General features: G+C 42.3%; 1 protein-coding gene across 1 annotated transcript in view; it reads left to right on the forward strand.

Moving 5' to 3' along the window:
• Positions 1 to 23,516, forward strand: part of LOC144532141 (heterogeneous nuclear ribonucleoprotein L-like) — a 62,556-nt gene extending 39,040 nt beyond the window's left edge. The window contains exons 7-14 of the mRNA XM_078272725.1: positions 1,025 to 1,097; positions 10,362 to 10,436; positions 13,245 to 13,462; positions 14,609 to 14,730; positions 15,990 to 16,191; positions 18,498 to 18,555; positions 18,785 to 18,883; positions 21,565 to 23,516. Of these exons, the coding sequence (XP_078128851.1) occupies positions 1,025 to 1,097; positions 10,362 to 10,436; positions 13,245 to 13,462; positions 14,609 to 14,730; positions 15,990 to 16,191; positions 18,498 to 18,555; positions 18,785 to 18,883; positions 21,565 to 21,620 (903 nt within the window). The 3' untranslated portion in view covers positions 21,621 to 23,516. The remainder of the gene's footprint in view (positions 1 to 1,024; positions 1,098 to 10,361; positions 10,437 to 13,244; positions 13,463 to 14,608; positions 14,731 to 15,989; positions 16,192 to 18,497; positions 18,556 to 18,784; positions 18,884 to 21,564) is intronic.
• The last annotated feature ends 792 nt before the right edge of the window (positions 23,517 to 24,308 follow it).

The raw sequence follows: 24,308 nt of genomic DNA on the forward strand, positions 1-24,308 counted from the left end.
TTGAAGAAGACTTAAAACTAAAGATTTAGATTTTTTGGAGTCATTGTAAAGAGATGATGAGGTGTGGGCCAAGGATGCGTCAAGCAGGAATCCAGGACCGCTCTTCTCGACCATACCCTTCCCATTTGACCAGGTACTGGAGTCCCTTCCCTCGACAGTGGGAGCGGACGAGCATATGGACTGAGTAGGTCAGGTAAATGAAACAAATCAATGGAAGGTGTGGAGTGGCGCGACCAATGGACTCTCCAGGAACGGCTTAACAGGAAAGTTTGATGGACCAGCATGGACCGGGGTAACTTGATTTTCACCGCCACTGGATTAATGATTCTTTTGATTGGCTAGGGGCCACTGAATGGGGGCACCAGTTTTTTGGAATTGACCCACAGAGGAAGGTCCCGGGGGGACAGCCACACTTTCTGGCCAACCAGGTAGGGTGTTGTTTGAGAACAGCGAAAGTTAGCAGTTGACAGAGCGGATGAGTAGAGAAGCAAAGATCGGGTTTGTATCCATGTTCTGCCTTAGTGGCGTATAAAGGTCTGGACAGGTGGACCGGAGATCTCCTTCTCCAAGCCTGGGAAGAGGAAAATCTGGTTCCCATGGGCACGTTTAAAAGGTGACAGGTCTGTAGCAGAACTGGTGAAAGTGTTGTGGGCGTATTCCACCTAAACAAGCTGCTGGTACCAGGAAGAAGGGTCCTGGGATACAAAGCAGCGAAGAGCTCTCTCCATCTCCTGGTCCATGTGCTACGCTAGACCGTTGGACTTGGTATGGGATCCGGAGGACAGACTTTCCAGTCCTTTCTCCTTCTTTTCTGTCTTTGATGTCTTTCTTGCTGTAGTGTTTTTTTTGCTACACGCCTCGTTGACATACTGACAGCCGACATGTTTCGGTCAAAAACAGTGTTTTGCAGGGTTTACTAAACGCTACGAGCAAACTGTCGAAAATTACTAAGAATGCAGTTCATGTATATCTGTGATACATTTAACTGGATCGTGATTAATTCTTTCATCTTTCTGTCAAACAGCCTACACGCCTGAACGTGATTAAAAATGACAACGAGAGCTGGGACTACACCAAACCGTACCTGGTCAGACGAGGTAAGCCATACACCGTCTCCCTCTTTCTCTTTTGTCTCTATTTCATACTTAGACTTAAGTCAGACCATGACCACTGGGCCGTTTGGGATGACCCTACTTTTTCACAATATGGGCAATACTGGGATGTGTAAGGTAGGACTCTGTTTTAGACGGAATTCTCTGTAGTGGCACATTTCCCTCCACTGCAGCCATCCTTGATTCACGTTACACCAATAGATGAAAATGGTCAGTCATTTGTGAAACAGTGTCCAGATCTTCAGTCATTCTGGATTGAGAGTGTAGTCATAACAGTTTGGACCGTAGACCTACATCACACCAAGACTTCTCCGCCTCCCGTCTCTCCATCTCCAATCTAAACACTCTCACACCAGCAAATCACCGGCCTCTCACAAGCCTGCACCTCCGCTTACCATGAGGAAAGAGAGAGAGAAACATTGAGGGAGAGAGAGAGAACAGAGAAAGAGGGATGGACGTCAGGCTGACCATGCACTGCAGCTTTCTTCCATCTACACTTCTGCAACCCAGCAAAAAAAGAGAAAGAGATGGATCTCACTCCTGCTGACCACCATGCAGCTGCTGCTTCAACATGCCCAGGAGACCTCAGCCCCACCTCTGTCTGCAGGACTCCATCTATCTGCTCCACACTGTTTTTAATCTCTTCTTCTGTCTGGAAAGGTAGTCTCGCATGGCCCAATTGTCTGGTCTACACACTGTGTTAAGCTCTTCAGAGCGCCCAGATTCTAGATTTTACTCTCTGGTTAAGTTTAATTTAATTCAATAGGCTGTATTGGCCCTTTGACATGTTTTGCAAAAGCACAATTACAATTATGAAATACAATGAATGAAATTTACACAAAAATAGAGTTAATAACAGTATTATATAACAGTGATGATCATGTAGGTCTTCCAGCAAACAAATAATGAAAATTTACTATATGTTCCAAACTGCCTTCTTTATTTGTTTTGTTTTTTTACTGCAAAATCTGATTCTGAAGATATATCTGGTTGATAGCTCAACATTTTGGACCAGACATGTTGACAGTCAAAAGTCTGGCTATGCGAGGCTACAGTATAAAAGTCTGGTATAATATTTGCTCTCTGTCACTTTACTTCATCTGAATTAGGGATGTCACGAAATTAAGTTTTCATTAGACCTTTAAAATATCACAATAATGATAACATCGCCATACTTTAAATAACAATTTATAATAATAGTAATAATAAAAAGAGCCATTATTAAAATACTTAATAATATACAATTATATTCAAAATGTCATTCCACATTTAATTGCCATTCAGAAGGACATCCATTTGTGCAAACTGTAGAAAAACAAAGTGTGTGTGTGTGTGTGTGTGTGTGTGTGTGTGTGTGTGTGTGTGTGTGTGTGTGTGTGTGTGTTTGTTTGTGTGAGTGTGAGAATGTTATTTGATTTATGAGTCTACAAAGATCACCAATCTAACCACCCTTTTCCAACATGGACATACAACATGTAATTAATTGAATTAAACAATAGAATCATAAAAGCAAGACTTAATCAGTTATTAATACCTTTATTAATAGTATAATAATGATCAGTTCACCTTACTCCATTCATAAGGTCTTACCTGACCTATAAAAGTCCTTGTTTTTGTCAATGATACTTAATGGAAAGATGTTCTGCTAAACTAATGTAATGCAAACTGAATGGATGAAGTAATGATTAAACAAGTGTATTCTCTAATTGGAATGCAGCAGGATTGTGGCTGCAGGGAATAGTTGTGAGTTGAGATGTTTCCTATGACCATAACTCCGACTCCACATTCTCTTTCAGTGATAACGTAGCTCTGACATGAGAAGAGTTGAGCAGAGCATTTACATTTAGTCAGAGAACTACATACCATGAACTGAATTACACAAGCGGAAACTGTCCTTCATAGAATTCAAACTATTCACACATGATTGAGTAAAACTTTTATCCCTTTCACATCGTTATTTACTCGACTGACATGCTGTTGGCAAAGACACCAACTGCCCCAAGAAATCTCAGAATGTTTAAAAAAAAATGTGATTGAGGGGGCAAAAATTGCCAAAGATTTCAAAAGAATACATTCACAATTGCCCATTCAGCTGCATGTATGACAGTACAGAAAATCAGCAAACTTTCCCTTAAGTTACAAGCTAACGCTAGCCGTAGCTAGCTAGCTTGGTTGGCATAATACTGAACAAAACATTTTTAGTCGACCAAAATGTTCCACTTAACTTTGATGAAGTGAAAACACAGTGAGAGGGTCAAAGATTAAGACGTGGACAAGTTCAGGTCTGTTTTAATGTCCACAGTGCCATGCTAAGCCTCTCTCATAATTGCCAGTTTGACGATAGCCACGCCCTAAAGCATGTCCTGCTTTATCGTCAATTTACTTCAAATGGGACCATCATTTACAAAATGAACATCATGCTGTATTGAAGAAGACTTGAAAATAGTGATTGAGACCATAAATATAAATTAATGTGAAAATGTTTACTGAGGTAATAAATCAAGTGAGAAGTAGGATCATTTTCTCATAGAATTCAACACAAGCCTACTTCCTTTAGCAACAAGTGGAGTCGCCCCCTGCTGAAAATGAGATAGAATGCAGGTCAATGGCACTTCAGCATTGACTTTACTTTCACTGCACATACTTCTAGTTAATGCCCTGCTGCTCCCTGCAATATGATCGAGTAAACTGTGCGTGTGGAGGGATCCATTTTTGAGAAAAATTAAAGATCAATTGGCTTGAAAAAGTTTGAAAAACTACACCTGTTTACTGTACTGTTTGACTAAATCATTACATAGCACATTATTCTTCATATTTTGGTAATAACTGTGATAATGGGGAAAACCAGAATATCGTGACACCCCTAATCGGAACCCCCTGATTACAGTAGCTGTACATTCAGACACGTGCATTGATGTGCTTTTCACATAATGTAGCTCTATATTTTTCATATATAGATAATTTGGAATGTATCAGTGCCTTATTTAAAACCAGGGCCAAACAGCACTCATACTATAATATGCCGGATTACATTTGTTGCTATCTATGCACTGTCCTCTGTACAGCAGCATTCTTTGTACTATGTGGTGTGTAGCTGAGAATTCTTTCAAACTGTGATGAGATTGATGTTGGGCTCAGTTCATTCTTAATTCAATCAATTCAGGAAATTAGATTTGACTTTTAATCTAAAATAGTCAAAATATTTAAAACTGTAGTTATACAACAAATGTTGTGGTGTCTTTTCTTCCTATTTTTGTTCCACTAGCAGTAAGGCCAAGGATGGTCCAGAGCAAAATATGTAATAGCTACTGCCGAGATCACCATTATATTTGCTCTGAATAGTCATGTCCATGATTTATAATGACCTTTTACCAAGCGCCACCTTCTCGCCAGATTTTGCTAATTGTATTTAATGAGCAGATTGTCATGAAATTTGTGGTCACATTTATGGTTTTACTAGTGTAACCATTTTCTAGCTACACCCTCAGAACAAACTTAACTTATTTAGTTTTCAAGGTGGCAAATATGTTTACGTTCAGTCTTACTCACCAAAATGCATTGTGTGTATCATTGAGGTCTAACAAGCGTGCCAAGTGCATACTCTTCCTCATTATATATAATATAAAATAATTTTTAAGTATCCAACATTGTTTGAGTTCATGTTGGCACATTGCAGCATATCTTGTTGTGTTACCATCTCCTACTGATCACCAGAATAGCACTGCTAGAGGTCTAAAACTCCACAGGGAACCTTTAAGGCTGGGTTTAGTGTTGGGTGCATAATGAACATTGGAGCCTGTAGGGATCACTAATTCAGCCTAAAGGCCCGGAAACACAGAGCCGATTATCGGCCGTTGGACAGTCTGGCGAGGTCGGTGACTCGAGTCTGTTCGGTGTGTTCCGTGCCATCGGGGAGCGGAATGAGCGTGACTAGAGTCTCTCAAAATCTGGCGAAAATCTTTTAAACTGACCTTTGTTGATCTGAAATGAAGACATTCAGCAACTGCACGGCCTATTTCTCTCTTAAAATGTTTTCAGAAACACGTTTCGGTGAACTATTTTAGTACAATATGAGATCGTATTTTGAGCAAGCCGTCATGACAGTCTGTCTTTGAATTTCCGGAGAAACCAGACCCACGTGACGCGTTCGTCCAATCAGCTGCTGGTTTTCATTTTTGGGCGACAATACAGATTAGCGCTGTCTGCTGTTATGGAGACGTATTACGTCTCGTTGCTTTGGTGTCGAGGCATTTTTTGACCAATTTTGGGAGACTGATCAGTCCAACTGCCTTTTCTGCCGACATTTTGACAGTCGGCTCTGTATGTCTGGGCCTTTAGACTATCTTGTTTCAAAATGATTCATGAAATGATTGATAGCATTGTGAACTGGGCCCAACTATGTTATAGATGAAATATTCACCAAATAAATGTATATCTACAGTATTATATGCTTTCAATGGAGGCACATTGCAAGGACACAGACAGGGTATAAGTCATTACTGAACGATGTCTCTAAGTGGGAATCACTGGCCACACAGAGTTTATTAAGAAGACTGCTTTAGAATTAAAGTGTGGGGGCCTCAGCGTCCTGGAGTGAAAGAGGTAGAAGTCAACGTATCTGAAAGGCTCTACCTCTTTCACAACAAGCCACAAATGTAGCTGTTTGTGTTTGTGATAGTTGGTGGACTGAACAGGAAGAAATGTAGGTGAAATTCATTGACTTGTATTACTGAGTTGTTAGTCTGGATCAACGGAAGGACAAATCCAGGATAAAGCCTGACATCTTTGCCCCTCCCGCTCTCTGTGTGTTGCCTTTCCCACAATCCCTTCACTACAGAATACAACAACAATCTTCGAGCTAGCAAGCCACACGTTGAAAATGGCAAATTTTGTAGAAAATTTGGATTGTGCAATTAGGCAGGCCTGCTTGGTTCTTTGAGTGAATGATTGTAAAGATTTACAAAGAATATGTTTACAGCATTTGCTATCTAACTGGGACGTTTCGGGACCAAAGGGTGGGATTGCTGTGGATTAATGAATAATTATTTATAGTATCAATTCATAACAATAGTTATTTCAAGACACTTTACAGATAGAGTAGGTCTAGACCGCACTTTATAATTAACAAAGACCCAACAATTCTAGTAATTCCCCCAAGAGCAAGCATTTAGTGCGACAGTGGTGAGGAAAACTCCCTTTTAGGGAGAAACCTGGGACAGACCCAGGCTCTTGGTAGGCGGTGTCTGACGGTGCCGGTTGGGGGTGTGATGAACAGTGGCAATAATAGTCACAATAAAGATAATGGAACTACAGTACCGTGGCATTCCTAAAATTCTGGCTCTGTTACAGGTGGCAACACGTTTTATTTTTAAGCAATAGCTCACGACGGTGGTATGTTGTGATTAGATGAAAGTTATAGACACATTCCAATTTAAATATATTTGTATTAATAAATGATTATGATCACAATAGGCCCTCCTGGGCTGGCTTGCTGCACATATCGGTGCTTTTGCCATGGAACGTAGGTAACGGCTTTGGTACCACCTCGGAAAGGTAGGCTACCAAGGAGGTAGAAGTTAACCATAAATATCTCCGCTTTGATGTGGGTTTTAGCTAGCTCTGTTTGTTTTTCCTCAGACAAGGCGTAACACAGATTTGTGCAAAGGAGTTAGACATCATAGTCATTTTTTGTGGTATGATGTCACGCATATGAGCCAATCAGACTGCTTTTGCATGTTTAAGATTCCTGAAAGCTTTAGTGCGTAACTTTTTGATATTAATGAATGTCCGTTCCATTCAAGACATTGCCAAATGAGTTGCTACAAAGCTAATGATGGAATGGAATGGACTATCAGCTCCACACAACTCTCTCTGGATTTCTCAGTATGACTATGTTCAGAAGATTGTGGCGTCCGGTGACTTTCCCGCACAGAAACTCGAGTGAAGATAATAACCTCTTCTGAAGAGTCCATCATGTTTTTTTAATCCTCCGTGTCCTCCTTGGCTACTAGCAACTGCGCTGTGTACGGTCACGGAAGGCTTGTGTCATGTGGACAAGCCAACAGTGTTGTAGTCATTACTTAGAATTCCTCATGGGGGAGACAGAAACTACGCACTATAGCTTTAACATCCCCAATACTGAAGGTCCGGGGAGGAGCAAACTCTCTATAATGTTGTTCAGAACCAGCTCAAACATCCCTACCCGGAAATGCAGTACTACTCTGCGTGGCTAGTTTGCGTCCCTAGTCAAAGGAAGTAGACATCATGGTCAACTTGGTTTTGCCACAGTTACAAGAAGTTTTACAGAAGTATCAAAATGTCCTTAACCTTTGCATACCCATACTAGAGCACAGTCCACTTCTTTTCCATCCATCACTCTGTTTGTTCCAAACCCTAAATATGACATAATGTGGTTAATACAGAGCTGTTGTGGTTCACCTGATTATGTCAGTTGCTCTCAACAAAATAAGCCTACCGTAACTGAAGAGTTGAAACCTTTAATGGCAGTGTTTTGTCTTGTCTTGGTGGATGCACACAGTAGCTCAGCTCAGCTGCCTTTGTGACACTCTGAACGTACCAGAGAAATATGCATGCATGCCGTGTGCTGCCAGTTGTGCATGAAGGTCAGTGTGGATTGCCATCCTGCTGTCTGGATTATCTCCTGGCATTCTCACTTTTCACTGCTGTAGCAATGTAGCAAAGTAGAAATGGCTGTGTGTGTGTGTGTGTGTGTGTGTGTGTGTGTGTGTGTGTGTGTGTGTGTGTGTGCGTGCGCTTGTGCTTCAGGACACGATATAGCACGGCATTAGCACATACCAGTTGACCGGAGGATGGGGGAGGGGTACTTTTTACTATACTCTTCCTATCAACTGACAAAAAGTCAGTGTCATTTCAATGTGACTCCAATGAAGTGTATAGCTTGTATGTAGTATATATACTGCAGTATGTAATGCTTTCACTGTGTTGTGGATGAGTCACAGTAATGATGGTGATGTTTTTATCATTATGATGATAATGTAATGCAGGTTGATGTTCTTTCGTGATGAGGGAGAAAAAAGAGAAAGCGTGATGCCTCACAGGTACTGTCTCTTTCATATCTCTGTTCACATGCCCCTCTCTGTAGCAGTATACCTGCCTCTCTCTGAATAAAGCCATCTTAAAGCTGTTTATTTCTTATTTATTCTATTCCATCATTAACATAAAGTGTATTGACGTTTTCTCATTTTTTCTGGGGTGTAGAATCAGTACTCATGAGTGTGGTTTATAGAAATGAATGTCATTTGAAATCAACTCCCACACTTTCAACAGAAAAAAAATGACGAGCTGTATGGTTTGTAGGAGGACTGTGCACAGCCCTCACACTCCTTTGGAGGGTTACCTTCTGCCCAGAGAATAGCACATAGGCAGAAATAACACCACGTCCATCTTTTTCTTTAACTGTCAGTACATTAGATTAGTTAATAAATAAACCCATCTTTGTCAGGGCAGTATTTCAGGGCTCAACTTCATTGTGTGTATTTCTTTTTTTAACAAGAACAAACAAAATGCATGACTACATGTTACCTGAAAAATGTCATTTTCTCCACCATGGAGAAGACTGGCTGTGATCAGCTTTTATTGTGACAAGTTCTAGATTATGAAAGCATCCATACAAAAGTCTAAAGCCACTCCTGTAGCACCATCCTCTGTTCTCCATCCCTTTACTCTTGTACGATGTTTAAAATGGTTCCAGTTTCGTGCACTCTAAGGGTTCTATTTTTGGGATGCTGTATGGCAAGTTATTGTGTCTCAGATCTCAGCTAGTAGCTCTGTGAGTAGAACATTCACAGTGGCCACTGGGGCTTTGCCAGGATTGTGCCTTGCCTTCTGTTTCAGAGACAGAATGTGCAGCTGGGGGTGAAATGTCCAGTATGGTCGCCTCAGAGATGCATCTCTACTTTTTGTAGATGATGTTGGCTTCATCGACCTGTGACTTCCATTTACTGGGGCGGCAGAGCAAAGCCAAACGCAAGTGTCTTTGTTAGTTTAAGACCGACACAGTTGTCAATGTCCCGTCCAGCGCTCGCGTCGTTCAAATAGCAAATGCACCCTCGCCCATCTGTGCGTCCATGGGCGTGCTGGTCTCACAGGGAGGTGTGTTCAGGTGCATTCTGGGCGTGCTGGTCTCACAGGGAGGTGTGTTCAGGTGCATTCTGGGCGTGCTGGTGCATTCTGGTAGTATTGCTATCTTGAGGCAGTGGGAAGTGATCGCACCATTGACCAACAAAAACCTGGTCTAAAGTCAATAACGCAGCATTTCATTGTTATTTTAAAAGCAAATTAGTAAAATGCGCCTAGCCTCGTGCACAGCGCGAAGCAGCACACAAACATACAAAAGGTTAAAAATAAAAAATATTACAATGTGAAATAGTGTTATCGAGCAGATCAGTTTCTTCTCCTGAAAATATCTCATTCCTGCTTAGCAGATCCTCCATCATAACAGCAATGCTCCAAGGTCCAAACGCGCCTGGCTTTTAAAGGGAATGGGAGATGATCTCTGATTGGTTGATTGCATGTTACGCCCAAAACGCACCTCTGATTAATGAAGACACTAAGTACAACCCTTTTGAACCATGCGCCTGGCGCACAGACCCTTTTTTTCCGCCGTCAAACTAGCAAACGTGGATTTGTACACGCCCTAAACACAGCTGTGCCATGCGCTTCACTTACTGTAGAACATGGAGATGTCTATGGATCCCATGGAGGAGCTGGAGTATGTGGCTGGGAGAGAAGGACGAATGGACTACTTTGTTTAGCCTTTTGCTTAGATAAAGTCTGGAAATGGATGGCTGAATGGGTAGAAATAACAAAACCATGAAAATACGACCAAAGTAATGTGAAACTGGAATTTCTGAAGGATTTATTTTTATTAATAACGTGAATATTGTAATAGCCAAGTTAATTGCTGAGATCTGGGAACACATTAACATCATCAAAGATGGGTCAAGAAACACATGCAGTCAGACAATCAGACAGAAGAGAACAAACTGTCTATTGTAATTATCGAGCCCCAGAAATCATTTTAGCTTGTTTCAAGAGCCCTCTAAAAGGCAGTGTCAAACAGCCGATACTGATGGGCCTTGTTCTGGATTAAATACCTTTTCCCATTTTACTGTGGAGTCTTCTGACGCAAAGCCTACATCGTGAAAGAAACCCATTGTTTTGTAGTAAATTACTGTGTGTGTGTGTGTGTGTGTGTGTGTGTTTCAGACCGTGGAAAGGGAAGGCAGAGACAGGCCATTTTAGGAGAACACCCATCGTCCTACAGCAGTGATAACGGCTACGGTAAGACGAAGACACACACCCACACTTAGAATTAAACTGGTAACTGAATCTGCCGCCTTATACCAGGCTGCTACTTAATTGACAGTCCCCATACCTCTGAGGTGAAACTTGACACTCTTCTACACAAACACGCGCACACACATTCACACAGCATAGTTGTGGACTGCCAGTCATGTGTAATGGTCTGCAGCAGTAGGTATACCGTCACCTGCATTTGGAAATTGATCCCTGCCAATTACACTCTTTAATTTAAAGGTGCTCGAAGTGATGTCACGCGTTTTTTTAGGCTACAACATTTTTTGTCACACACAGCTGCCTGTCCCCTGAACAGGAAAAAAAAAACGCGGCCTCCGTAGACAGCCCAGGCTCCACAAACGGCAACAAAAACGGCAACAAAAACAATCTGCGCCAACCTGCACCACGAAGCATAACAAGTCACAACATGTCCCAGCCAATTACCGACGAGAAGGATTTGGGGGTGGTGGTTGAAGGGGTTAGTGCTCGGAAACACGGAAGGGAGGGGGAGGGGACGGGATGAGGAGGAGGGAGGGGCGAGCTAGTCTCGTTTTGTTTTGAAAATACTTAGAACGTCAACAAGAAGTAACGTCACCCAACATCACTTAGAGCACCTCTAAGCTGTCACACACACGCACGCACAAACAAACGCACGCAAATGCATACACACAGTCTATAGAGGGTGAGAAGAGTCTTCAAAATATCTTTTCTAGCGTACGTCCTCAACGTCATCGTTCTCAGCCACTCCCTCTGTTCGCTGATTGGACCGCCAAATATTTGGCCGGAGAAAACCCAAGAATATACCGCGAGCCCAGACGGAGTGCTGAAGGGAAATGAAAATTGAGTACGTAGGAGGGCGGAGCCAGGCTAGCACAAGATAGCACCATAAATAAAGGATTGTCTAAAGAAGTGTCTCTCATCAGTTCTGTTCTTGGGATATGTGCGATGCTTGTGAAATGTTCGTAAAATCCTTGCCGATATATGTACCCACACAGCCTACCTCTAAAATTAGAGCTAACGTTAGCCTTAGCTAATGTGGCTGTTGTTAGCCTGGCCAGCCAGTCTGATTGATCCAGAAACAGAAATAATGTTTCATGACGTGGTGTAGGATGTAAAGTTAATGTGTGATCGCGTTCTACTATTAAGTTAGACATGCCAAAAATAATAAAAGTATGTGGTTATTTGGCTCTAAATTTCTGTTATGGATTAATCAGACTGGCTGGCCAGGCTAAACGATAGCCATGTTAGCTGAGGCTAGCTCTAATGTTAGAGATAAGGGATTTACAGACATTTGAAAAGCATCTCACATATCTCAACAACAGAACGGAAGAGACACACTTATACATTGCATTATTTACGGTGCTGTCTTGTGCTACATCGTTAATAAAGACAGAATAACACTGTTTCAGCCGGGCTTGAGATCGTCTTGAAAGTGACCAATAGGAGGGCCAGTGCCTGCTTGGTTTCCGCCCCCAAAGTGTCAAAAGTCAGTTTCATTCGAGCAAGCAGAAATCAATATCGAGATCAGAGTTTACCTGACACTCGCGGGCGCGTGGTGTCTGTTCTGTGCGTGTTCACATTAGTTACTTAGTGCATGGGAAAATAGGGTCCAGGGTTGGAAAAAAAACTAAATTACCCTTTAATGTGAAATGTTTGTCATAACGCAGCTATGGGTCTCTTGATCCAATTAACAGTAAATCAGCTGTGTTCAGTGTAGCAGCACTGAGATGACCAAAAGAAAAGAAAAGCGGCCTAATACTTTTAAGTCTGGAATTCAAAATCTTTATGTCCATCCAACTGTGAGAAAATGTTCCCGATCCGTCTGTGGGCTGAAGGAAACTGATCAGAGCTACATGATACTAGAGACACCGCTCAATCAGTAGCCTCATCTCAATAAGGGTCACGTGTATTGTGTTTCTCAAAACGGACATAGCTGTTTAATTGTGATGAGGAAAACAAAGAGCTGATACAGAAACAGGATTTTGATCTCTTTCTTAGATCAGGAAAGACAGAAATAAAATGAGCTATTTGATTGATAAATGAATAAGTAAACACCCTGTGTAGGAAACAGACCACCAATCCCCTGATCTGAAATAATCAGTCACATGTGTACATGTGTGTGAGCGCACATGCGTGATATGTGTGTTAAATGTTCGAAGAATTAGTGTGATTACACTTTAAGAAAAGTCCTCATTCAGCTGAAGCTAAAGTGAGGCCTCAGCTGTCTTCATGATCCAAATCAAGGGGGTGGGGGGGGGGGTTCTGATAAGTTTAAAATGTCCTCTTTTTGTTTCTTTTTTCTGTTGCACCTCAGCCAGGAGAAACATTGTATAAAAAAGATTAAAATTTGCACAACATCATAACACTACACTTATTATAAGGCCATGCCAAAATTGGTTCCATTTTCGGTGGTCTCTAGAGGCCAATGTGGGACTTTTTGAATCCACAGAGGAATTTAACTTAGTAATCCGATTCATTTATGATGCCTCAGCCAGATAGAGAGAGAGAAAGTAAAGAATGAATGCTCATTGTTGGAGTTAATCATTGCTATATATCTGCTGTACTGGAGTCAAATGTGCCGTTTAAACTCAGATAATATATCTAATGAGAGTTATAGTGCTTATATAACACTTAGTTTAGGTCTCAAGGGTGAAGTGGGGTTCCTGGTAAAAAAGATTGTTTTGCAAATAGTGGGAACCCTCCTGAAGACAGCACAGCCACATCTAAAAACTAACATCAGACCCAGGCAGGATTGTTCTATCATTCAATTCATTCCAGTCTCTGCCTCCTCAGGTCAACCCTGCCCCCTGCTGCCTCTGCCTGGCAACAGCAGGTACAAGCTCAGCTCAGTGGATGTTCCAGACATGGTGTCCTACCCTGCGCCCCAATCATCCTCCTCATATTCTAGCCATGCCCCCAGCTCTGTTGCCATGGTGAGTGGCCTCCATTCGTCCAAGATGAACTGCACCCGCATCTTCAACCTCTTCTGCCTCTATGGCAACATTGAGAAGGTGGGTGTCTTTGAAAGCTTTTGCAGTTTCATGTTTATTGTAGAAACAAAGAGAGTTATAACTGTGGTTTCGTTTGGATCATTAGGGTGCAGGAATTGCTCACAAATGACTCCCACCCTTCTGATAATCATTTTCCTTACATTATCATCAAACGACTCTATACACTTGCACTCTGCCATTACACTGAGAGGACTACTCAAGGCTGTCAAATGAGACATCCTCAGCCCACTATGCTGTACTGCACCATAGAACATAAAACCAGATCAACTTTGGAATGTGTGTCTACAGGGAACGAGGACTGAGGATTTTATCCACTCACTTACATCTAGGGCTGGGTTAAAAATAACCGTTGCTCCAATTAAAATCAATCTTTGTTCTGATAATGATTAAAAAAACATGGACATTGATCTTTAACACCTTTTCACCATGGATGTGGTGAATTGACCCCCTTTTTGGGGATCCATTCTTAATGTAAACATTAACCTGGTTGCATTTTAAAAAATATTTAAAGCTATAGTGCATAGTTTGTGTCGCCCCCATGAGGAATTCTAAGTAATGACAACAACACTGTCGGTGTGTCCACATGATACAAGCCTTCCGTGACCGCGCACGAGCCCCCCCCCCTCCTCCACACAGTTGCTAGTAGCCAAGGAGGACACGGAGGATTGAAAAAACATTCTGGACTCTTCACTTGAGTTTCTGCGCGGGAAAGTCACCGGACGCCACAATCTTCTGAACATAGTCACACTGAGAAATCCAGAGAGAGTTGTGTGGAGCTGATAGTCTTAATTAGCTTTGTAGCAACTCATTTGGCAATGGCTTGAATGGAACGGACGTTCATTAATATCAAAAAGTGACGCACTGAAGCTTGCTTTTTGCTTGTACAGTTTACTGCATTAGTTCTCTGAGAATCTCTTTTATGTCCAAGCTAAATTGGTATTTTAACTGAAATGACCCTAACCTAATTGATATTGAATCGAATTGGAAATGTAATCGATTCTGGAAATTATTGGCGATACCCAGCCCTAAGCACATTGGAAGCACACAAGGAAGTACAAAGGCCAAATCTGTTTCACTGTCCATATGGGCACCTAACTATTGTTTTAAGCCAGACTTGAACAATTGTGTGATCCTGTGTGCTTGTAGGTAAAGTTTATGAAGAGTGTTCCTGGCACAGCGCTGGTTGAGATGGGAGATGAGTATGCTGTGGACAGAGCCATCACACACCTGAACAGCATCAAGGTGTTTGGCAAGAGACTCAATGTCTGGTGAGAAGTAGATCAATACACACACATACATACATTATTCAATTTTTTTCTTTTCTTCTAAAGTTGCATATCTGTCACCATGTATATGATACATCCAAACGTTTCATATCTGTCTAAATTAGTGTTAGTAATAGAGATGAGTTACCGATTATCTGGCAGACTGAAAAGGCCAGTTCACAGCAACGACAAATGAACTAACGCACCACCACAAGTCTAATACAGGCAAAGAGGACCTGTGGTTTTATAGGTTTATTAATCTCTTCGTTAGTTTTTCAATTTCAAAACATTTGCCTTTAAAATGTAAAAAACAAATAGTAAATGTAAACAGTCCAAAAGCCAAAGATTTGTAATGGACAATGTTATACAACAGAGACACCATGATACTGTAACAAGTATTACTTAACATGTTAACACTTAGGTTCAGTGTATGTAGAGCCAAACGAGCCAGTGTACTTGCTAGGCTAAAGGCTAACCACAGCAGACCTGCTCTCCTAACTGTTTTCACAGCAAATGTCAGCTCCCTGGAAAATAAACTGGAATACACAGATTCATTCTTTTCTTTTCTTTATGATGGATGACAATACAGTCTCTAATAGTTTAGCCTTGAATTAGCTGCAGCCCTGAGCCTTTGGCCAGGGTTACATGCACATGCATCTCCCTGTGATTGGCCAAAGTCTCCCGTCACGGGCTAGGTTTTCTGACGCCTGAAATCAGAGCCAAGAGGAGATGCAGAAGTTTAGTTTTCTCTCAGACCACATAAATTACAATATGCTAAAACATCATTATGGAATTGTTGCCCAACAATGTCAAAAGCAAAGTGCCTGACTCAGCTTTAATGAACAAATAATTTTAACATGAGAAAGAAAAAAAATATATCAGAGATGCACAGTAAGGCTAATGAACTGTATTCATTACTAATTATATGTATAAGTTTGTTGAAACATTGAGAGGGAGTTTGCAGCCTTTTGTTGGAATATTGCTTTAGTAAATGAGGCTCCCCCTGGTCATGGTCCCTGGTCATGATCCCTGGTCATGGTCCCTGGTCATGATCCCTGGTCATGGTCCCTGGTCATGGTCCCTGGTCATGATCCCTGGTCATGGGCTCTGGTCATGGGCTCTGGTCGGCGCTTATTGAATAATGTTCTGGTGTGACTGCATACAAACCTGATGTTTTTATAGTATTTTAGCTCTCTGATGTAAACCTTTGACTTGCATGGATTGGGTCAGGTAACACAGGTGTTGTGTTGTGTTGTGTGCAGTGTTTCCAAGCAGCATGCAGTGATCCCCAGTCAGGTGTTTGAGTTAGAGGACGGCAGCAGCAGCTATAAGGACTTTGCCATGACTAGGAACAACCGTTTCAGCAGCGCCGGACAGGCTTCCAAAAACATCATCCAGCCTCCATCGGCAGTGCTACACTACTACAACGTTCCTCCATGCATATCACAGGACCAATTATTGAGGGTATGCTACTTCTATCTGACTAATGTTTTACTTACAGTCAAAGTATTTCCTTCCAAGATGCCTGTCTCTGTCAGTCTTTGGTACTAAACTTGAACAGTGCTCAGGCTTTACAATGTGAGGTTGTCAACTGCACTGAGTGTTGATTTATTTGCCAATCCAGGGCTTGATTTCTGACATCTCTTAAAGGCTAATTTAGGATTTTTTTTAACCTAGACCCTACTTTCCCATGCAATTCAGTTAGTATCAAATCATAACAAGAGTTATCTCAAGACACTTTACAGATAGAGTAGGTCTAGACCACACTCTATAATTTACAAAGACCCAACAATTTCCCACGAGCAAGCATTTGGTATCAAAAGGGGTATCACACTTCTCAGCCTCCCCGGTAAAGTCTACTCCAAGGTGCTGGAAAGGAGGGTTCGGTTGATAGTCGAACCTCAGGTTGAAGAGGAACAATGCGGATTCCGTCCTGGTCGTGGAACAACGGACCAGATCTTTACTCTCGCAAGGGATCCTGGAGGGAGCCTGGGAGTATGCCCAACCAGTCTACATGTGTTTTGTGGATCTGGAGAAGGCGTATGACCGGGTGCCCCGGGAGATACTGTGGGAGGTGCTGCGGGAGTACGGGGTGAGGGGGTCCCTTCTCAGGGCCATCCAATCTCTGTTCGACCAAAGCGAGAGCTGTGTCCGGGTTCTCAGCAGTAAGTCGGACTCGTTTCAGGTGAGAGTTGGCCTCCGCCAGGGCTGCGCTTTGTCACCAATCCTGTTTGTAGTATTTATGGACAGGATATCGAGGCGTAGTCGGGGTGGAGAGGGGTTGCAGTTCGGTGGGCTGGGGATCTCATCGCTGCTTTTTGCAGATGATGTGGTCCTGATGGCATCATCGGCCTGTGACCTTCAGCACTCACTGGATCGGTTCGCAGCCGAGTGTGAAGCGGCTGGGATGAGGATCAGCACCTCTAAATTGGAGGCCATGGTTCTCAGCAGGAAACCGATGGAGTGCCTTCTCCAGGTAGGGAATGAGTCCTTACCCCAAGTGAAGGAGTTCAAGTACCTTGGGGTCTTGTTCGCGAGTGAGGGGACAATGGAGCGGGAGATTGGTCGGAGAATCGGCACAGCAGGTGCGGTATTACATTCAATATATCGCACCGTTGTGACGAAAAGAGAGCTGAGCCAGAAGGCAAAGCTCTCAATCTACCGGTCAGAATAGAGCCGCTGCTCCTTCGCGTCGAAAAGAGCCAGTTGAGATGGTTCGGGCATCTGGTAAGGATGCCCCCTGGGCGCCTCCCTAGGGAGGTGTTCCAGGCATGTCCAGCTGGGAGGAGGCCTCGGGGAAGACCCCAGACTAGGTGGAAGGATTATATCTCCAACCTGGCCTGGGAACGCCTCGGGATCCCCCCGGTCGGAGCTGGTTAATGTGGCCCGGGAAAGGGAAGTTTGGGGTCCCCTGCTGGAGCTGCTACCCCCACGACCCGACACCGGATAAGCGGACGAAGATGGATGGAAGCATTTGGTGCAACAGTGGCGAGGAAAAACTTCCTTTTAGGCAGAAACCTGGAGTGGTGAGGAAAAACGTCCTTTCAACATATAGCAGTTGGAATGAGGAACAGTGGCTAGAAATAATAGTTGTAGCAGTTCAAGGCGTAGCAGGGCGATTAAGGGCGTAGCTGGGTGTCGCGGGGTGTTGCGGGGCATACGTAGTAGGGCGTAGTAGGGCGTAGCGGGGCGTTGCGGAGCGTAGCAGAGAGTTGCGGGGCATAGTAGGGCGTAGCTGCGAGGCGGTAAACATAAGGACTCCGGAGAAGCAGAAAGGAGGAGGGGTGTTGTGTCTGTATATACACCCTCCCCAATGCAGAGAAGCTAATACAGGAGAAATATGATCTCTTTTCTTAGTTCTTGTCAGTACACACGCTGCTGCATTCTGGATCAGCTGGAGAGTCTTAAGGGACTTGTTTGAGCAGCCTTGGTGTCTAAGTGACTAATGAACAACAATCTTTGAAATTGGTCCAGTATTGAGCGAGAACGCTGTAACGGGTAGCCGCGAACCTGGCTGCTATGTAATCAAATAGGGCAAATGTGCATTGTCAATTTCCGTCCACTAAAAGTTCAGTTTTGTCACTGACAAGCTCAGATTGTTATTCTAACAGCATTATGGAAATGATCCCTAAAGAGATATACGTACCGTTTGTTAAAGAGTAAGATCCTGTAGGTAAGACTCCATGATGCAGAGAGGTTAAGTGACTGAGGTTAAGTCTTGTCTAACGGAGCTTTACTCATATATGAGCCGTGTGTGTGTTTTTTGGCAGCTGTGTACGGAGCATGACGTGCCCGGCTTCGTCAAATTCAAGATGTTTGATGCCAAACGTAAGTAGAACTTCAATGTGAGATTTTTTACTTGGTTCTTGTCAAAGTTTATAAAGTTCATGTTCTCCTTTTGTAGTCAGTCTGTGTTTTTTTTTTTTTACTTTGCTCTGTGAACTGAGGAATTTGAAAGTGATATAATTTTGTTATTTACACATTACTCCCCATCAATCCTATCTTTACTCATCTTGTTTTACTCCTCTCTTATAATCTCACATTGTGTCCCTCTCAGCCTCCTCTAAGACCATCTCTGGCTTGTTGGAGTTTGACAGCAAAACGGACGCTGTGGAGGTTCTTACTGTTCTCAACCATTACCAGATCAGGATACCCAGTAAGTCTGTCTGAACACCTCCTTCATATACTCAATGTCCACTCTGTCAACATTGCATACAGCTTGGTTGTGTTTACACTAGGGCTGTCAAAATAACACGTTCATTTCGATTAATTAATCTGAGAAAAAATAACGCAGATTAATCCATTCCATTTTGAACTTTGCCCCGGAGCCGTTCTAGCACCATTGGACTGTAAAATGAAGGAGGGAATGTGACGAGAATGTGCTGCCTGGATCATTAATTGGAACATTTACTTATAAAAATCTTCTTCCTGAAGGGTCGGGTACCAAAATCTGGTGCTAATACGGCACAGGTGCCTTCACGACCTGTATCTACCAGACCGAATAGCAACGGGGATTTCGGTGCCTCATTCTGGTGCCACTGATATGTCTGCTCTTCTCTCTGATGCTCTGAAACAGACGTTACAGGAAACAGAAACATCGCTGCACGTGACGCTAGTTAACACTATACTCAACAGCAGCTAACGTTAGCCTACCGCTAGCTAGTTAACACTATACTCAACAGCAGCTAACGTTAGCCTACCGCTAGCTAGTTAACACTATACTCGACAGCAGCTAACGTTAGCCTACCGCTAGCTAGTTAACACTATACTCGACAGCAGCTAACGTTAGCCTACCGCTAGCTAGTTAACACTATACTCGACAGCAGCTAACGTTAGCCTACCGCTAGCTAGTAGCTGATTAAACACGGTTAAAATGCTGACAGCTAACACTAAATGGTGTAAAGTGTGACTGTATTTCACTGTAGAGGATTCAACACCAGGATGTAACAATCTGCAGCTGCTGTTGTCGGAAAAACACAGACGGTGCGTTCAATGAAACTGGTAATTTACAGCCTCGTGGTGCATTCAAAGTTGTTGTTAAAGGCTCTTTTCCAATCTGGTGGTTGTTTTTCTCATTCAACAGCAATTTACTAGTGAAATAAGTTATTGTTATAGTTATTACATTATTATTAAATCATTTAATTTTGACCATATGGCCTTAGCAGTAAACAAGCTGTTCTTTAATGTTGCAGACTGTTGTTTAGTAGCCTACCCTTCTTTTTTTCCCCCTTTCTTTTAACTTAAAAAGTATCGGTTAAGGCAAACATTATGTATGCGATGAATTTATCACAGAGTATGTAATTAATTAGATAATTTTTTTTAATCGATTGACAGCCCTAGTTTACACCTGTATATCCAGTAAACATTTTGTTACTCCCTGTCCATAATGATGGTTGACATGTCTTATTTCCTAGTATTTTTGGACCCGGGCACAAGCAATTTTTTGTTTTCAGATTTAATATTTCACGGTAAAATACATACTGTAAAATAATCCAACTAAATAAATACATGCAGTGGCCGGGTTGGCTCAGTTGGTAGAGCAGGCGCACATACTGTATACAGAGGTTTACTCCTCGACGCAGCGGCTGGAGGTTTGACTCCGACCTGCGGCCCTTTGCTGCATCTCATTCCCCCCCCTCTCTCTCCCCTTTCATGTCTTCAGCTGTTCTGTGAAAAAAAGGCCTAAAAATGCCCCAAAAAAAACGTTCCAAAATAAATACATGCAAAGGAAGCCAAAAACATCTCACATTGAATCGAGTGTCATTAACCACAGATTGTATTACTGTACAGTATATTTCATTTTACACACACGTGTGTGTGTGTGTGTGTGTGTGTGGGGTTCACTTCATTTTGTGATGATGTAAGTAGTATATAATCACATAACTACAGTAGTTGTAGAGTCTCATATTGTCTTTAACCTTTATATATCCAGGTAAGTCGATTGAGAACGACGACCTGTCACAGTCACACAGTTCCACATTCATACCTGGAAGCTGCCCAGTACAACCACAGTCTGACCTGCTGGCCACTGGGCAGCTCCACTGGAGAGGTTGGAGGTTAAGGGCCTTGCTCAAGGGCACCTCAGCGGTGGTGATCAGGGAGGGACAAGCGCTGCTCTTTCACTTTCCCCACCCAGATTTTATCTGGGGATTGAACCGACGACCTCCCCGGTCACAAGCTCTTCTCCCTTTAGGCCACCACTGTCAGAGAGCATGTTAATAAACATCTGTATAAAATACAAGATATAACCATGCCGGAGTAAGCAAGAATGCTAATTTACATCCGTAGTCCCGAGGCAGGTAGTCTGGATCAACAGAAGTACATTTTTCCAGGATAATTACCTGACACATGTGGCTCAAGCGCCAGATGTCCCTCCCCTCCCCTCCGCTCTCTGTGTGTTGCTGTTCTCAAACTCTGTTCACTTCACGAAACATCAACAACCTTCGAGCTGGCAAGCTACCTGCTGGAAATGGAACGTTTTGAAGAAAATGTGGATCATGCAGTAAAGGCAGGCCTGCTTGGTTCTTTCAGGGGGAGGATTGTAAAGATTTACAAAGAATATGTTTTCTACCCGGAAATCGCTGTAATATAAGCAAACATTGTGATTGGGTCTATACTTGATCATCATTAAATAAAGTAGGATGTGTCTGTATCCTGAAGGTTAAAATAATATCTCACAGTTACCTGCTGTCACTGATCACTGATTCATCTTTATGTATTCATTTCCTTTACTGCACCTTCTACACTCAATTCTCCCTTATATCTAGCTAAGGTCTCTAATACACGTATTCTAAACTAATGCTGTGTGTGTGTGTGTGTGTGTGTGTGTGGTTTCAGATGGGTCCAACCCATACACCCTGAAACTGTGTTTCTCCACCTCGTCTCATCTATAAAAAGTTTCAGAGCACAAGGAGAGGCTGCTGAGGCAGATGATGGCTGACCTCTAACCTGAGAGAGGGACCATGAGAGACAGACACGCAGACAAATGGACGAGAGCTATATGAAAAAAGAAGAGCGAGAGAGAGAGAGAGCTGTGGCCTTCAAAAGGAGAAAGATGGAAAGAAAAGTGTAGACACTGTCACTGTCTCCAAACGCACACCATCATCCTTCCATCCAATCACAACTCAACAAGCTGACAGACTAGTGACTGTCTAAAATACTCGAATAAGGTTTTCCTATTGTCATGTGGGCCGACTGGAGGACACTGCTCATGTGTTTGTCCCAAAAGTCTTCACTGCATGGTGAACTTGTCTTTGAGTGTAGACCTAGACTGGCAGACAGACAGACAGACAGACAGACATACAGACACAGACAAACAAACAGACAGACAGGGACAGTCTCTGGAATCTACTGTACAAACTTAAGTCCACTTCAGTGGCAGTGAAACATCATTTGTGCACATGGTGACTGAAATAATATTTGAACGTTTACACAGTGGTGGAATACACTGTGTTGTTTTGAATTGTCATTGAACATATACAGTAAATGTGGGAGATATTTTAACAAAAGTTGTCATATAGGGTTCTTTAGTGCCCTGGCAGCAGCAAGGCATAAGGACAGAGGTGTCACTCCACTGTTTGGCCCGGCCGCCTTGGCCCGGAGTGAGATATCTCAACTCCTGACCAGTTGTTAAGTTTGAGGTGGATATTCACGGTCTCCGGAGGAAGACTCTAACGGTTTGGGTGACCCCTCTGACCTCACTTTTCCCCTCCCGCCAGCATGGGGTCAGATTTCTTGACATGGTATCTGGAAAACTCATGGCAGGATTTCCATGAACTTTTCCACGATTATACATGTTTCCAGAAGGATGAATTTTAATGTTTTTATAATGCTACTGTTATTTCTTTTAGCCCTACCTTCATCTGTTCCACCATCACCAAATGTTTTAACCCAAACGTAAGAAATATCAAACTCTAATGGGCAGATTGGCATGGCACTTACCGAGCACAGGATCACTTCTTTACATTTTGGACATCGTCTTCCCCTTTATCGCCACCTCTGACCAAAATATCAACTTTGCATACAAAATATCTGTGACATTGCTCTGAAGGTTGCCCAATCCCATTCATGTTCCCAAAGAGATGATGCTTCTATTCTTTCTCTAGCACCACGCTCAGAACAAATGTTACATTTTTAACCACATGTTGGGTGAGGCTCTAAGAATAGCAAAGTTATTATTGTGCTTTTTGTTCCGTCTTACAGCCTTTATTGGCAGCGAGCAGGGTTTCAGACTATAAGGCTTTTATTTTGACGACAGAGGCACTATATGTTATTGGCAGCACCAAAGAGAGCCTTGTAAAGTCAGTGATTGAACAGAGAAGGTAGAGCTAACTAGAAATAATGAGCCGTGAAGGGAGTCCATGCACTATGAACATTGATCGCCGCTTGACGTAATGATTTCAGAAAAGTAAAGTTTCATCAGCCTCCAGACAAAATAAATCACATTAATCCGAGTATTTCATTATTACATCTTCAATTATTGTCAAAAATAATGGAATGCTGTAGAACAAAATAAACTGTCAAATATTGTAATGTATCTAGAATACTTTTCTGACTTTACTCTGACCTGCTGTGACATATTTACAATTCACTTAAAGAATGTCACTTTAATATTTGGAAAAAAATGTAATAGGCTCAAACTTGTGATAGCTCTGTCACTCAGTATTGTATGTATACAATGTTATCTTTTATGAGATTCATCTGGCTCCCAGGCTAAGCTATTTGTGTTGTACATGCTAGATGTTGGCTTTTTATTAAATATATAGCACATGTATGTTGATGGGACTCCATCCGCAACTTCCTGTCATTTCCTCTTGTCTCTGGTCCTTTTGTTCGCTAAACCCACCAAACTACATGTAAATAAACAGTAATTTTAGCATCGTAAAATACACTTCATTCAAAGTCGACTGAAACAAAAGAAAACTATGAAAAGCCGTTTTGGGTCATCTTTCCACTTTTCCAACCATTACAACTCTAGTTTTGGTTGAAATAAACACATAGTTTACTGATTTACATGTGAAAATATGTTTGCTCTATACACACTAAAAGTATTGTTTTTTTAAATGGAGTCTGGTGGGTTTAGGGCTAGCGAACTTCAGAGCTGTTTCTGGTTAAACAGAAAGGTCTCAGAGAGGTTTTAAAGGTCTATCTCTGAGTTTCTGCTCTTTAGTAATTTGGGCCATCATTCCTGTCAAGAAACACGCTAACAGTTTACTCATCAGCCTACTTGCTGTGATTTGAGTCCATGGTTCAACCTAACACGAGACAGCTTTTATCTAAGTCCAGTATAACCTTTTAAAAGAGGGGTAAATGCACCTGAAATATCTATTACACATATGCACTGATTATTGTGCACAACTAGAGCAGTTTGTCTAGAACTAGGAAGGAGCTCTCCAGTTTGGATGGTAGAAATGGGCTGATATTACCTTCAAATTAAGTATGTATCAATTCTTTCTTTGAAATTAAATGACATATCGCTTTGTCATATTAAACAGCATATTCATTTTTCTTGCGATATCTTAATTTTATAACGTAATGCTCACACAAGATTTTGTTTGTGTATTTTTGATTCTGTATTTTGC

Source organism: Sander vitreus, chromosome 17 (genome assembly GCF_031162955.1).
Source record: "Sander vitreus isolate 19-12246 chromosome 17, sanVit1, whole genome shotgun sequence".
Classification (NCBI taxonomy): Eukaryota; Metazoa; Chordata; class Actinopteri; order Perciformes; family Percidae; genus Sander; species Sander vitreus.